At 31.0% G+C, this 17,744-nt stretch overlaps 1 protein-coding gene across 1 annotated transcript; it reads right to left on the reverse strand.

Annotated features, from left to right (window-relative positions):
• Positions 1 to 3,280: 3,280 nt before the first annotated feature.
• Positions 3,281 to 16,719, reverse strand: LOC136275404 (uncharacterized). Its single transcript, XM_066084402.1, has 6 exons — positions 16,397 to 16,719; positions 14,941 to 15,040; positions 11,982 to 12,161; positions 11,389 to 11,456; positions 10,484 to 10,589; positions 3,281 to 5,044 (listed from the first exon to the last, which is right to left on the reverse strand). The coding sequence occupies exons 1-6, from the start codon at positions 16,715 to 16,717 to the stop codon at positions 4,794 to 4,796; spliced, it is 1,026 nt and encodes a 341-aa protein (XP_065940474.1). The 5' UTR covers positions 16,718 to 16,719; the 3' UTR covers positions 3,281 to 4,793.
• Between the last annotated feature and the right edge of the window lie 1,025 nt (positions 16,720 to 17,744).

Consider the following 17,744-nt stretch of genomic DNA (forward strand, 5'->3'; position numbering starts at 1 on the left):
GGTTGCTAATTCAAGAAAGACAAAAAAACACCAACGAGTGCACAGCTGTTGAAATAAAAACACTAACCCGAGAGCAAAAAAAAATGTAATCTGAGATTTTACTCTTCTTTGTTTTATTTTGCTTAACCAAACACGTTTAACGTCGATGAATTAGGCACTAGGCTATACTTTTGATAAAATGATATTGTATTTTGAAACTAATGAAAATGTAATAAACAAAGGTTGTCTGACAATATTGCCCTGGCCACCTTTCTTCACAGAATATGACTTGTTTACTATCCTATTAAACTTTAAAAGGTTATCTATACCCTTTTCTTGATTGTAATATACATGTTTACTTATTCATGAGGGAAAAAACTGAATGTCTTTGGCTTTATTTATAAATGTTCAGCCTTAATTCAGATAATTCATTTTAAACTTTAAATATTATTCGTATGTAGTATATAACGCACATCTCCTCGTTATTAACGGATGTTTTCCTTATAGACCTATGTAAGGTAAGTTTTAATTATTTTTTTTGAAATGTATGATTTGCTAATTGGATAAAAAATATATATTGAAACTTATAGAAGTAAAATCGATATCTGAAATCATTATCATTTGACATGAAATTATTACCAGTACATGTACCTTCACAATCTATGTTGTAATTTACATTTTATATTATATTATTATAAGAACCTTCACAATAGATGTTGTACTTCCAGTGACCGTCCGGTGTGCAGATCAGAAGTTCTGACCCAAACTGAATATAGACTGCAGGACATGAGGCATGCATTCTTCTACGTATACCAATGGCGTCCTCACGCGCTGTACCACTCAGGTCTATGCCTGTTTTTTTCGGAAACCCACAATCTTCAATACGTTTTACACATAGGATCATTTCTATATTATATATCCAATGAAGCAGTGCCATAGCACCTCATTAAATTGAGATCTAATTAACACACGATTAATAATTCAACTTTACGTGATTAATTACATTTGAAACATTTCCGTTTTGAAAGAGTGTTCATTTTTTAATGAAATATAAGATTAATGCTTCTGAAGTGCATATGCTTTTTGCTGTTAGGCAATAAATACATTTTATCATGGCCTTATAAATACTGCTAAAAATATCAGTCCTATCTTGAGACAAATAAACTATAGTATGTATTGTATAACATTTTAGTTCAGTTTTTGACATTTCATTGGTACTTTAAAGATATTATGATTTATATACGTATAGCATGATTGCCTTAATTTCATATCTGTATGTTTTTTATTTATATACGTTTATGCAAATGATCAGTTCCTTTTGAAGCTAAAAATCTATTTTTGTCCATATAATTTTTCACATTGACAGAATACATTCAAAGAACGTGTCCTTGGAATATTTCTTGTGTCTACATTTTTCGTTCACGCTACAGTTTGAATTTAAACAAGCACCTGCTAGTTCCTACAATATAGATGGCACGCAACGTATCTATACAGCAATAAGGAAAATAAGGTAAGTCATCATTTACTGGCATATGACTTGCATTTTCCTTTAAAATAGATAAAGCACTTAAGCAATAAACTACTTTAAAAAATGAACTAATATGTTAGGCAACCATCCTGTCTTTCATAAAAATGAATATGTGTCATTTAATAAATAAAAGGTTGAAAAATAAAACAAAATAAAGAACTAAATTCAATCATGCACTTAACTGTTAATTAAATTTCAAGATCCATATCACTTTTGATAATAAATGATTGAGTGTTACTTTTATTCATGCAAAAACAACATTCTTACAATCATGAGTTAATTTAAAAAATGACGTGGCATTTATTTGTTGAATTACAACAAATCAAATTCAATATTGCTTAAATTGTAACAATCAATTATCTTTATAAAATAAGATAAGTTTATAAAAAGAAATTACTACAAACTAATATGCATGCATTTCTTCGATATTATTTCCCGTACTTAAGGTATCCTATACATACATGTATTAGCCCTAGATTTAATGAATCTGGGTGCATAACAGATATGTATGGGCTTCATACTTAGTATACTTGAACATAATTTTCATGTTTAAGTGTCATAATGTAAGAGCAAAATGTGTCCTAATATTAAATGACCTTTTCATTTTCTTGAAGAGTTGATCCCATTAGCTTTTAATTTATAATAAAAATAATTCTAAAAAATATATACGGTATAATTTTTTTCAATAGTTTTTGTATTCCTAATGATGAAATGCATTTTTCCACCGAAGCATTCATTAATATTCTTAATATTTGATTTTTTATTTCAAAAAATGTGTTTTTACCCATAAACATTAATGCAATCGTCATTAATCAATTACTGCTTCGTTATTCATATTTTTGAAAATTTATAAAAATTAATATCAGAGTATTTATACATGATGGATACTGAAAGGTAGAAAAAACAGGTCCTATTATGGATCGGATACCTTAAGTGAGAGAAGAAAAATGGGGAGGTAACTTGTGATGAAAACAAGAACACTGGAGCGGTAATGATAAGGTGAGTAAATAAACTGCGAGGATGTGCGATTTTACCTGAGTTACCTGAGCTTAACATGCAATTAATTTCACGTCACGGGGACTCGCAGTAACTAAGTGCTTTTCTGTATAACCCGTATTTACCTTGGGTCAATGCTCCTTTTTACTGTAGACCCACCCAGCGGTGTCTTCGTACTTAGTGCCAGCTGTTGTTTTATTCTCAAAATTGATTTCACAGAAATTAGCCCCTTTGAAATAGTTGACAGATTTACACCGTGGCGTTACGAGACATTCGATAACACAGTCCAAGAAACTCAGCTCTGTGAAGGATTGGATCATTGTTCCGTCCAGTCTCTGTCCACGCTGAAGCTTAGAGAAACCCTGCTGTTGATTGCCATGATAGCATTGTACAAGAATATGTATCAGAAGCCACATACATCTAAAATACTTGAAGACCAACATGTTTCTATTGTCAGTATCGAAGAAATATGCTGTTTATAGATTGAACATCAACTTATAGACTCCCTTTTTTAGATACACAATTAAAAATAAAAAATGTATTAGTTTGATATCGTAAAATTAAGGAAGTGCTAATCGAAAAATTATAATTCATACATCAGGATAGAGTATGCTTCAAGTGTTATAAATGGTCAAAACGTCACGTGCATATGAAAAAATAGAGACACAAGAATTTTCTAATTGAAATAAAATCAATTGGCGGGGTAGGACAAATTCAAAGAGGAATATTTCAGTCATTTATACAGAGATGGCCTTATTTTATTAGTAGCTTGTCAAAGAGCACCAAAATTAATCTGTTATCTTATCATCTTTTATTCATAAATTTTGGTGAAATATAGTAGTTCGGTTAATAATTTATGACTCGGATGTTTTGTGTCCGCCCCGTACCTGGTGCGTGTATGTTTTTCATATTGATATATTGGTGTACAGAGACCATACAAATGATTGTTCAGGTGAAATGTTCACGGAAATGTGTTGGACAATAGAGATTTTCAAATATGCAGTATACTTTATATTTCACACAAGTTAAATGAAATCAATAATATACACGAATGATTTTCTGTTAACATGCATTTCATCTGCAAGCAGCACACAGATGATAAACATGAACATGTATATCTTACCTTCGTAAAAACGTGAAAAATCAGGTGTGGTCAAGTTACATTTAAATTTTGTCTATTAATTAGGTATGTGATTATCTCATAATAAACTCCGATTTTACCAGATACATATTAACAAAAGATAAGCCGCAATAATTTTGACTTCAAAAATTATAAACAAAATATCGTAATGTGACACTTTCTTTAAACCCCTTATACATTATATAAACTGGCAAATTTTGCTAAAGACAAATTATGATTCTGAATTTCTTTAAGAAATCAGTCACATTTAAATTTGTTAATACCGGTATTTCTTCAATCTATAACACATGAGATAGGTGATACTAAATCCTTTTTATTTATTTTTTTTCTTTGTATATTTTATTCTCACATACAAACTCAAACTGTGAACTAATATGAACAGATTATCATTTTATGAAAACAATGCAATAATCTTATTTCTGAAAATCATAATAAAGTCAGGCGTATTTCAAGACAAGAAGTATTCATTTCTTCTCAGTATATATTTACTCAAGTTAAGTTAATCAAAAACTACTTGAAGTTTTTTTTAAACTTTCCAATAGGTGAACAATAACGTAAAAATAAACCATATCAATCTGAAATTAAGATATCTTTAACAGTTTCCTGCATGCGAGTATTGATGGGATGTCGAGAAGTGTAAGGTCAAATTTAAAACGTTAAAACCGTTGTATAAATGGTAAGCAATATACACATGAGACAATAATAACATTTAAATATGTCAGCTCAGAATCTAGACAGAACTACTAGCTAAATAGATATACATTATATAATGATTTCATTTCCATTGTGTCCATATTCTATATGTGCGCACGCGACATCAATGTTGAATTATTATTGCAATAAAATATGCTTGAATGTAGTCTTTAATCTTTCTGAAAGATTGTACATATCACATTTTAAGATAAACAGATCGCCAGAACTATCTAATTGAAAATTAAATTCCACAACTATAGAAAAATGTTACTAGTACGAAGAAAATATTTTACCAGAGGACAAATAACACCCCTGTAAATAGGTGAAGCTTACAAAGCACTTCCCATGGCAAGTGATTGTTATTGACAGTCAGATTTCAGAAGCTACTTATAAATAATTATTTGCTATCTCAAGGCTTATCGATAAATGCTGTCATTTGTGTTAGCTATACTTCTGCTACTTGTTCAAGACAAGAGTTTTCTCACAGATAAAAGATAGTTGATCGCTGCAAACGTAATCGCTCCATGTTCCATCTATTAGAAGTCGAATACAATGTTCGTTGTCAAGATGATTGTTTGGATTGCCAAGGGCCCAGTTTACAAATTCAACTGTGGCATTACTTCCGGTCCATATAAAGTTGCCCTCCTCTGCTTGATCCGTACCACCTGTCCAGAGGGAGCCACAACTAAAAAAACTGTCGCATGTTTCTGCAAATATATGAAGAAAACTTGCTTAAGGTTTAATCAATTTTTTCATGAAATAAATTACTTGCCAAATTATTTATTTTTATTTTTCATATTCGTTGGCATCAGTTCTTGTTGGTTTTGTAAATATTACAGTTTCAAAGATAAACTATGATTTCAACATGTACTTGATTATATATAGCATGATTTAATTTTACTGATTAACTTATGAATAAAAGACAATTAAATAAAACAGTATGCACTGTACATGTAAATCAAGGATTTTAGATCTATTTTTTTAAAGGAAAATGCAAGACGTGAAATAAATTTTCAAAATTGTGGAATTCATTTGGATTATTTTGTGAGATGGAGAATTGCATATCCCATTTTCTTTAATAAAAATTTTATATATAAGTTTAAAAATTCAAATAAAAAATGAGGTTCCACTGGGGATTGAACCCTGGCCGCTTGAATTGATGACAACTCTCTAATCCAGTAGGCTATATACGCTTATGTAACAAAATGTTTTTATTACATCACAATTCTGTTAGTAAATCTACAGGAAAATGGTTAGAACATTTTTAACATTTACATGTATGTGAATTAGTATTATTTTGATAATGATAATGTAAGTAACTTTTCATATAGTGTACTGATATAAATATTTTTTGTTGAAAGTAATTATATAAAGAAAATGATTTTGTTAGATTTTCAATGACTATTATGTTTGTTTACAAATATTATTAAATAAATAACAATTTATCTTGTCAAATAGTGACTAACAATACACTTAACAAAGAAAAATTCCAAAAATAATTCCTGAAAACTATTTACTGCAGTTGACTTTTAAGGCAACCTTAAAAACATTAAAATAGCGTTTGTGACATTTAACACACCATAGATTTTTGTAATCATCATCAGTGACGTGTTGCCAATCAGAGAACCTCATAGGTATTGAGTACATGTCTCTGGTCTGATATGTCTTGAAAAAATTCATTTCAATTTTTACATAGCTTTTTAAAATTCATTTATCACTGCTATCAATAATTATTCCATTACAAAACTTTAAAAGCTTTCAGATGTCCAAATTCTAAAACTCATATCGATTTGTTTGTTTGTTTGTTTTTTTTTTTTTATAAAATTCATTGAAAAGGGTAGGTTTTATGAAAACTTTATAAACTGTGCTTAAATATAATTAAAATCCAAGTAAAAAAAATTATCATTACTGGCATTGTTATGAGTTAAATTCATTACAATGCAATTGCTTGTAAATATGGATGCTTTACACCGTACTCATCATTGCTTTAAAAATGTTATAATTGCAGTTCAATACCATTACATACTATCATTACCCCAGGTTTAGCATTGAGAATGCAACTAGCAGACATACTAAACAGAGCAGTCAACGTTTATGTTTTTTATAAAACAGTTCATTGCAATATTATATAAATCATTAATATATATTTAAAAAACCAGTTTGTTAAGTGGCTAAGTCGATTAAAAACATTTTCACATTTTAAGCTAAAAAATAAAATAAAATAAAAACATTAAAACAAAATAAGTTTGTAAAAAATGATTTTCTTAGACTCGTAGGAATATTTAACAAACATTAGAATTTTGCTTAAGGATGACATTTACTCAGAATGAAGTGTTATTTTTCTCTTAATAAAAAGTAGGTCAATGACCTACTTTTTGAGTTAATGGCCATCGAATATATTTTGAAAAAAAAAACAAGAAAAATCCCATAAAATTTTTCACTACGATTGAGATTTTCGTAATTATGAAAATATTAAAAATCGTTACACACTTTAAAAAATGAAATACAGTTTATGAATGCTAGAGGCACTAAATAGATACAAATCATTAAAAGAATCTGGGGGAATAAGCCGTTGCAAATACCCACGACCTTACAGTATATACATATACTTTAAACAGGCAAATTTGAAATGACAATCACGTACTCATTTAAAGAGTTTAAATACAAAAATGTTGATTTCTTTCTAAAAATATTTTATTTACTAATTTACATCAGTCATCATATATAACCCCTAACGCAGGGGAGTCGACAAAGAGTATGGGGGAGTAGATTCCACCATTTGTAGTAGTCGATTTTTCCGCTTCGGAAACAGGAGGAATTTAGGTAACACCTTTTGTAGGTATTTAAAACAAGTTTTTCGAAAAACAAAATGAGTGGCGTCGGAATCAAATTGAAAGTGGGGGGGGGGGGGGGGTAGACTTGTACAAAATATTGACAAGCAAAAAAAGGTCTTTGGTATGCATACATTTGCAAAATAAAAAATAGCGCCCCCCCTCCCGGTTCCGACGCCTATGATATATACCACACGGAAGACAGCGGTAGTCAAACCACTAACGTATAACAAGGGGACTTGTTATTCGTCACTGGTCATACTTTGTGTTGGTCATTGGTCCGAGTGGTCTATGTGTCTTCTGGTACAACTTCTATGCTTTTTCTTTCACAACAAAACACGCATTTGTAATGTGATTTTCCTGCCGATACAATTCGAAGTGAAATACATGCCTAGTTAATCGTTGAATTTTCATTATGAGCACACTGTACGTTTGACTTAGCTTGTATTCTGCATTTTGAGCACAATTACATGCTTTTGTCCAGTGTATGTCCCTGATGTGTTAACAAGACTCTCAAGGATTCAGAGATGGAACGTTTTATCTTGCCATTTAATAGTTTCTTGCATGCACAACAACCATCTGTTTACAATATGAAATTGTGCAATCTTAAAGAGAATAACATACATTTCATATTTTATAAAAGTAGTAAAAAACGTATATTAAATAATTTCAAGTTATTATTAGCAAATTTTTTAATTATTAAGAAAAGAAAAGAAAAATACATTTTAACAATGTATATTATTAAGTATAAAAAGAAAATTACATTTTAACAATGTATACAAAGCAACCCAAAACGCGTACGATTCGAACACCCGCTTTTACAGTGACATTTGTTTAAAGAACTCCTCGCTTACCACTACACCACCGATTCGCTTGTTTAGAGGGTACAATATACACTGAATGGCCAAAAGTATTGCAACAAATATGGCTGACGTCATCACAAATTTGCTCGCTTCAAATTTTATTTTTATTGCTGACGCGTAACGATGCAAATTCGGGGCATAGTATCCGGGGTGTAAATTATATGGGGTATGATTTATTTAAGGAACCGTTTTTGGTTCCCATACGCAGACGATATCCGGTGCAGAAACTAATGTAAACAATGTCGAAGAAAAGGCGAGAACTGTCAACAGATTTAAAGGAGCGGATCATAATATTGAATGCAAGGGGATTTAACAACAACAAAGTAAGTGAATTATTGGGGATACACCGCAGTACAGTCGGGCGTATTTTGAAAAAAATTCTTTCAAAAGGGAAGTGTTGAAAACGATCCCCGAAGTGGAAGGCCACGAGTAACAGATGTGAGGGGTGATCGGAAACTTTATCGCATTGTTAAAACAAATCGTAGGCAATCTTTACAAGATATAACATCAACATTCAATAGAAATGAAGGAACGCGTTTGTCCAAGAGAACTGTGAGGCGAAGGTTACATCAGGAAGGATACAGGGATACAGGCGGGGGAAAATTCAGAAAACTCTGACAATAAGCAAAGTCAACCGACAACGCCGAATTCTATGGTGCCGAGGGAAGAGACATTGGCATTCTGAACAGTGGCAGAAAGTGATATTTTCAGACGAAACACAGGTGGTGATTGGTCAAAATAACTCCGTCAGTTTGTGGAGAAAAACGTCCGAGAAGTGGAAGCCCTACTGTCTTAACCAACGCAAAACGCCAGTCAAAGTGAGTTGTATGTTTTGGGGGTGTATTACCTACGATGGCATTGGTGTTATTGGCCAGTTGATGGAAATTTAAACTCTACGAAGTATATTGAACTACTAGATTTTCATTTATAGCCTGTTATTGCAAAAGTTTTCGGAAATCGTCCATTTATTTTTCAAGATGACAATGCCACCCCTCACTATTCTAGACAAACCAATACATGGAAACAGGAAAACGGAATTCAAAAATTTAACTGGCCTGCACAATCCCCAGACCTTAATATCATAGAAAATGTCTGGCGTTGTATCAAAATTAAACTGTCCCGTGAGATTGATAACATTGAAAACTGTGATGACTTAGTAGCTGCAGTTACGAGAATTTGGAATGGACTTTCACAGACCTACATCAAAAGTGTGTATACCTCGATTCCCCGCAGACTACGTCAGGTTACAATTCAGAAAGGCTATGCAACAAAATACTGAAAGGAAAATGTGAGTAGACACCTTTTATCATATTGAAAGTTCGTTTTTCTGTGTGCTGTTGATGTTACTTTGTGATGACGTCAGCCATGTTTGTTGCAATACTTTTGGCCACTCAGTGTAGCTGATATATTGTTATCAGTATTACGCAAACAACTGGACTTAGCCATTTAAAGACCAATCTTAAAAATTAAAAGAAGAAAACCTACTGTTTACCATAGAGTGGGTTTTCGTACTTTTTTTTGGAAAATCGAAAAAGATAGACGTTAATATGTGATATCGATATTCGTTCTTTAAAAAATGGTACGATGACCCACTCTATGAAAAAATATAATTTGAACATCCGATTTTTATATCATTTTGTTGCCAAATTAGCATATAACTATTTTGTTGTCTTAATAACAAATAAATGTGAAGTTACTTTTTGTGGGTTATGGCAGCACTGGATGTATATGATTACATATGTTTAATAAATGTAACAAAAGCGCAATTTGTTAGAAAAAAAAAATGTTAGTTTCTTTTATGGACCTATGTGGTTTTTTGCCTCGGCTTATTCCCCCAGATTCTTTAAGCAACAGTTTTAAAAAATATTCCAGGTCGAATTTCCTCTATCAGTTTTCAAATCCCGAACCAATTTTGATCAAATTTTACAAAAAATTGAATGATGTTAATACCAAAATATTTATGGTATTAAACAACTTATATTAAACTTATTCTGTCGGCAAAAATTTATATGATGTCAATGATCAAAATTTTGAGATATGGTGTCTTTTATCGTTTTTAAGCATTTTTCAATATTTTCGCAATTCGAGCTATACCATTATTCAAATGTATAAGTGATATAAAACAAACAGAGAATGTGCAAAATTAAATAAACTTAAAAATATAGTCTTAACTTTTAATATTAGAGTAATGCTAAAAATGTTTTAGCGGAAACAAAAATCTACACAATTTAGTCCGAATTTTCTCTGCTAAAAGTATATGTTTGTTTGAGCCTATCTCATAATGTATAAGATATATCGAATGTTATTTAAATGATAATTCATTTCATAAATACTTTTGTGTTTAGAATAAATTTTGCTCATGACATTGATCTTTATAACAATCCAAATTTGAGGACTCAAGCCCTGAGTAAACAACACCCTTAATTAAAAAAAAAAATGATTTTTTTCTCACCTTTTGACCTAATGTCTCGTTCGACAAAAGTTTTTACGAGCCAATCATTTTCAGGCGCTGTATCTATTGCCACCAAATACGCATCATATAAGGTTTCACAATATTCCTGGAAAACAATAGACTTAAACCCAGATAGTATGCTTACGTTGGCCCAACGTTGGCTTATTGTTGTAAAGTTGGCTACATATTGCTGTTGGTAGAACGACGTTGGAAAAACACAAGACCAATACTGTCAATCTACTGACAATGGGCCAACGTCACGCCAACGTGTTGGTGCAATGTTGCACCGATGGGCAAAATTACATTTGTCCGATGTTATTTTCTAATATTGGGCCCACATAAATAATCACATCGGACCAACACTGGGCCAATATAAGCTTACTATCTGGGAAGCAGTCTTAAACATGTGCAACCATAACAAAAGAGTCGTATTCATAAACAAAAGCAAACCCATTTAATTCAGTTTAATCTTGAAATGATAAAAAATTGATTTTTCCAAACAAAGAGATTCTTTTAAATTCAATACATCCATCCGTCTATCCACTTCTTATCAACTTTTGTCATCCCTCCGTAAAACTTTAAGCAATCCTTTTCAATTTTTTCCATTCTCCCATTTAATTATCTCAGGGATGCTTAATCAATATTGAGTTAGGTGGTACTTATATATATATATATATATATATATATATATATATATATATATATATATATATATATCATATTGAAGTTTCAAGAAAAGGGTTAATACATGAAACAAAATGACCAAAAATGAAATCACCAAATCTGTTTCTATGTAAAAAAAATTATAAAAAAAAAATCATAAACCGATAAAACTATGTTAAGAATACGTTTATTAATATACAATCCGTTGCAAAATATGTCGACGTACTAGACGATAAACATACCTTTGCCGTGTCCCAAGAAACCGCCTCCGTGAAGTGGTAATAAATATGATTCGAATATTGTAGCCATTCTTGTACGAAAAACACAACAGCGAAAAAAACCATTAAATTGTGTATTTTGACACTTATACTTATAATTATATATATATATTGATGAATAAAGAATTTCATACGACATGGACTATTTTTTTTATCATATTTACATAATATGACTATAAACTTGATGAGTTCGAATGTAATACTACTGTGAACATATACTGAATGGAACAACGCATATAAATTCAATGTAGTGAAGTATGTCTCTAAAAATTGATATTTGTGAGGCAGATTTGCTTAATTTAATTTAAAATTACTGTTGATACAACGCAGATTAATATCATATTTAAGCATAAATTACTGAGTTATCTTTGTCTTATTAAACAAATTAATTATTTGAAAATGAATTCTGACCTATTGTTTTGTAACTCTTTTTTATAGATTAGATATTTGAATCGCAATTTGTTAAATGATATTTGATTAAAAAAAATCAATAATATCATAAAATTATCTTATTAAATAACTAGACGATTGGTTAGAAAAAAATAAAATATGTTTACCTCTATCTTCACAATGAATGTTGTATTTCCATTCGCCGTTTGACTGACAGATCAGTCGTCCGGAACCAAACTGGAAGTATCCGTCAGAACACGAGGCGTGTATCCTTCTATGTATACCAATGGCGTCCTCACGTTTTGTTTTACTCAGATCTAGTCCCCTTTTAACTGGTATCCCGCAATCTAAGATATTCATAAATAGACTGATTAAAGAGTTTTTATATAAGATTATATCTAAATTCTCAAGTACGTCTCTTGGTTTGAACGCTTAATTATTTAGAAACCTCCTGATTTAACACGTAAGACTTCATGAGCGTTCGTAAGCATAACGCTTCATTTAACATTCGGATACTTTTCGTAGCTTCCAAAACACTTGACATAACGATTTTACATGGAATAGAATAAAAATAAATCTAAAATGTCTGTTCGCTGGTATATAATTGCTTTCTAATTGATTTTAAGCATTGTCTAGAATCTCACTTTTCTCTTCCTTATGGCATCATAATTAACTTTGATGGCACGATCTACAATTCTTTCCATAGTTTTAACGAGGCCGAGTACAGTTCGAGTACGCACGCTTTCGCACAGCATTTCATTTGCATTGGGAGTCATCTTCTTGTTTGGTTGACGCCATGGATTCTGGCCCCGGGGCCATAAAGCTTATACGAGCTCACTTTTGATCTCAGTCTCACTTTAACGGTATATATATTTGTTAAAGTTAAAGGGTCCATCATGCCCAGCCCTCTGTCACGTTTTCTTACCCCGAGATGTATTATGTTTTAAACATGTCAAATCATAAAAAAAACATTATCTTGCAAATATGAGAAATTGAGCACACAAAAACGAATATTGAGACCGTTTTTTTATTTGGTCATTCGATGCCTTTTAGCAATATCTTTGATTCATGCGTGGACCAGAATAAAAATTCCTAGGGTAGAACTTTTTAAACAAATGTACAATATGTGCAAAATTGATACATTTCAAGTAAAATCCCATAGGATCCTATCAGATACTAGTAGCGTCCTGAAATTCTCTATGAAATGATTGGTATTATAATACTCTATTTGACATCACTGAACAGAGGAGGTCAACCGTTTCTATATTGCATATTTTTGGAGAGAGTGTAGGCATTTTAGACATATTCTATTTGTGAAAAATGGACAAAATTCCAAGATTTAAAACTTTTTTTCTTCTTATGTCGTAGAAGCTACGATATTTTTCTTGTGCTTGAACTATTGTTACAAAGCATTATTTTAACATTTTGAATCTTGAATATTATAAACCTGTAGGCGCTTTTCCTTCACTAGATCTTTATCGTAAGGGAATTCATCATAACTTTAAACATTAATAAATGCGCTTGCTATTTATACAAACACTCAACAAAACTTCTATGTGAAAAAAAAAAAAAATGAAAATAACGAACTAAAATTTTGGGACAATTTCTTCAATATTTCATTACTGATGTGCTTTTAATCAATAACACAGATAAAAATAAGACCACAATGATTGAAATCAATTTTCCGTGACGAGAAGTCAAATCATTAATTTGGTATTTTTCGGCGCATGCTTAATACGACGGGCACTTATTTGAAATCTATTGTAGTCATTGGTGATGCAAGTAGTTTAAAATAAATAGCACTAGAAACTTCCAAAATGATCTTTGAAAAAAAATCCCAGCCAGAGCGATTAGAATAATAACATCTGCATTATTTCTTTTAAGATACATTGTTACAGTACATACTTTAAATTTGCTGCTTATTTTGTCCTTTACAGTGTTTAAGATATTAAGCATTTGAAAGAAAATTTTTCTAAAATAAAATGTTTAACTTCTAACTTCATTTCTATCGGCAATTTAAAACAAGGAGCTCTTAGCTAAAGTCAATTAAAACAGAAATGTTTCTGATATTCGAAAAAAGGTCGTAGTCACGAGTCGCATTCAGAGGCCATGATCAATACATCGTTTTTAATCATTTGAATGCTAAGTGGTAATCAGTAACCTCGACGACAGGACAAATAAATGTGCTTATTTCATATAGTAATTATATGTGAATACAGTATCTTGGGAGAACACTTAAAGGTTTTGTTGAGTGTATTCACTAGTGCTACTTAATTCAATACTATTAATATTAAGTATCAAATAATCAGCAGCATTTAGGCTTCGTTTAAGTATATGACTAGAAGCTAATGGTTTGCGTCTCAAGTGAAATAACAACCCTATCTTATTTCGTTTCAAGAGAAAATAGATGTGCCTCATGTTTGGGAAAACCTACCGATTGATCCAAAATATGCCTAATTTGAGAATTAGTCAAAATACCTTGATAATATTTTAGATAAAGGGAACATTTTTAGAAACCTCAATCAGAACCGTAAAATCATGACTTATCGAAGGAATATCTTAATTAATAATATTCATATCTAATCTCATTAATCACTTTCGCCGATGCGATTTATAAAGATCCTTAGTATTGTTAATAAACGAACGTACCGTGATCGTGATTTAGAAGTACGTTTGACGTCATACAAGACATAAGATATGGCGATAGTGCTGTTAATTGATGTAGTAAAGATTTAAAGAAATTTGCTCTTTTAGAGTATTTTTCAATAATTAACAGAGTACCGTTTCCGATGTATTTAATCTTTGAAAATCATTAGCTGTGTTATGTATTAAAATGGTCATATTTTCTCTCGTTTGTTCATTTTAGTATGACACATGGGTGATTTGAGACAACATCGTTTATTTATTCAAGGTGTAAATGATAATGCAATCGTAATAACTATTTCTACCTTAATGTTTCATATTATAAGTACATAGGAAAAACTTAGTAAAATGCATAACTATTGATACAAATCTCATTTATGCACCTTAATTACCTCATTTGTACGCAATTTTCAATTTACGTCAGCCACGTAAAAGTACATTATTGACAAAGAACTTGACAAACTACAATATTAATGGAAATACCTGAAAGAACACAGTCAACAGTTTTGTCTTCGGAGTATCTTTTGTGTTTACACGTCTCGTTCATGTTGCAGCTTGAACTTCCACACATCCCAGCAAGCTCCTTACACAAAAGACAATAAAAAAAGATCCGTATATTTATTTTTATTTTTTTCATGTTCGTACTCCAAAATCCATTATTGTTATCGATATTAATAATATGTTAAATAATTTTTCAAAATGGTAAACATAATATGCTTTTTTAGGAAATTCACTACACATTAACTTATAATTTTTCAAACTCTACATCCCAAAATGGCGCTAAATGTTCAGATAGTTTTTGTATCAATCAAATTATTATACATCGTCATATCTCAGTGGTTACAGTATTGCATGGGAACCGCATATTATGAGTTTCAATCCTACTAAGATTTTGCTCATATTGATTGAAAATTGATATTCTGTGTGTTTGTAGGTAAGATCTATACATGAAAAAGTGAATAAAATGCAATTTTACAATCAAATGAAGTGGATATTATGTAAAATACCTATGAGACGAGAAAAGCTACTGACAAGTAATTTGAAAATGCAGGACTATCGACAGTATCGATTGAATTTATATTTTCACAAATTTTATGGTCGATACAAAAAAAACTAGACAGCAAAAACAATCTCACACTGGGTCACATGCTGACAGACGCTTTCCATACTTGCTATCAGGTCATAGTTTTTCACCTAATTGTCAAAGGATTTTTCCGTTTTACTCCATTCAACAAAGAACACCATGGTTTGTGATCGGTTAGCAAAGGACGCTAATTCTTCCAATACATCTAATCTTACCTTGGTTTTTTTTTTCAGAGGTCCGTGTTTGCTCTGCTCTTGTTTTTTTTTTTTTTTTTTTTTTACTTCGGACTTGTGATTTAAAACACTTTTTTGTTTGTAGCACATGTCATGCAAAAAAGTGTTAACGACAAGCTGTATAAGATCCTCCGAAAACACTTACTAAAGCCTTTAAAAGAGATTATACCAAAACTCTAAATACTACCTCATGCAAAAATGTAAATACACAACGTACAGTGTTTCATTGAAGTTGCTGGTAACATTATTGTAGATGTTAACTTGAAACTCAGTATTCCATATTTAAACATTTTAACTATGAACGTTAGAGAATGTTATGTTCCATGCTCAAAGGCCGTTTTTAATCGCATCATCTTAAGATATTTTAACACCTGCTGACCTAACAGACACTTATTTAAAAATGTGTTTAACTTACGTAATAATAAGGGATCTTAAAATACAACATGTAAAAATTAAAAGAAAAATCAACTGAATCTTATTTAACTTGAACACTAGTATATAAACAAGCCTTTTTTCAATTAATAAATCTCAACGATTTGAGCAAACTATTAAAACACATTAAAGAATGAAGTTATTTCGTAGCACAAATAATGCTTTCATATGAAAATTGTACAATAATTACTTTAGGCCATTGCGTCATGTCGCTGTAAATCCACCCAGAAACATTCGAAGACTTAGTTCCAGGTGACACTTTGTCACCATAATTGATTTCACAGAACTTTGCTCCAGTGCAGTAATTGACCGAAATGCATCGGGGTGTTACTAAACATTCTATAACACAGTCAATAAAACTGAATTCTGGGAATGAATTGACCATGCTCCCGTCCAGTCGGTGGCCATATTGAATTTGAGAAAAGCCTTGAAGTAGGCTCTTGGAACACTCGGATATAATAAGGAGCAAGGAACACAGAAAGAAAATACGCCCTGAGCCATGTATCAACATCATTGTACTGTTTGAGCAAACCTAATAAAAGGAGAGTAAAAATAGACTAATTCTAATTATCAAGTGAACGCAATTCTTCAGGGAATGCACTTCATTAACAAAATGACAAAATAATTCATTCAAAACTGATGATGTCGGAAGAATATCAAAGGCATCTTTAAATGTCAACACGCATAGATTGTTGGCTTCGATTGATTTATTATTCAGAGTCTTAAAAACTAGACATTAAAAATTAATAAAAAGAAAAGCCACAGTAAAACCGAACATTTCTCATTTATTTGCTTGCCACACTTTAAATTATTAATATTTATTGAAAGACGACTACAAAAACTATCAAAACAAGATACTGATTTGAAAAATCTTTAGTACTGAACGTTTTAAGTGGTTTTGTCACTTCACTTTTTTTTAATAAACCCTGAAAGTAATATTAATCTTTTCAACACCTCCCTCCCCACCCCCCCCCCTAAAAAAAATGTTAATCCGAATAAAGTCGAAAAGCAAAATAGGTCCTAATATTTTTTGACGAACTAAGAGTATTAATATTCAGAAAAAGTGAATACGAGTACATGTTAATAAATGTTCCATCTTCCATAGATGATTCTCTATTCATATATTCATATATGTAGTTAAGTGGCGTTTCTGGTCTTTTATATCTATGCATTTTTCATGTATCTTTTTTTTAAAATATTTTTCTTCTAAAGATATGTTTATTTAAGAAATCAATCATTTATGTTTTGTTTTTCTTTCGCTGGTCACGCTTAATTGATTATCATTTTTCGAGTTACAAACGTGAATCATTTTTCAGTAAACTATATATATATATTATTTTTTATCATAGTGTATTGTTAATCCCCTTCTAATCGTACTTTGACATCGCGAAATCAAGACTTTGCTGTGGAGTCGATAGAATTTATAATGCTAGAAATAAAGTTTTTAACTCACAGTCACTTTTCTTAGACTCAACATGTTTCATATGTTAAACCAATTTTATACAGCTAACTGAATTTTAACTGAATTATCTATAAAG

Source organism: Magallana gigas, chromosome 1, assembly GCF_963853765.1.
Source record: "Magallana gigas chromosome 1, xbMagGiga1.1, whole genome shotgun sequence".
Taxonomy (NCBI): Eukaryota; Metazoa; Mollusca; class Bivalvia; order Ostreida; family Ostreidae; genus Magallana; species Magallana gigas.

What these genes read in the sequence shown, in the direction of transcription:
- LOC136275404 (XM_066084402.1), bottom strand. Translation starts at nt 16,717, where the DNA reads ATGTTGATACATGGCTCAGGGCGTATTTTCTTTCTGTGTTCCTTGCTC. An exon ending in TGTTGACTGTGTTCTTTCAG is followed by an intron (nt 12,162 to 14,940) that starts GTATTTCCATTA and finishes TGAATATCTTAG; the next exon opens with ATTGCGGGATACCAGTTAAA. An exon ending in ACGAGACATTAGGTCAAAAG is followed by an intron (nt 5,045 to 10,483) that starts GTGAGAAAAAAA and finishes ATATATTTGCAG; the next exon opens with AAACATGCGACAGTTTTTTT.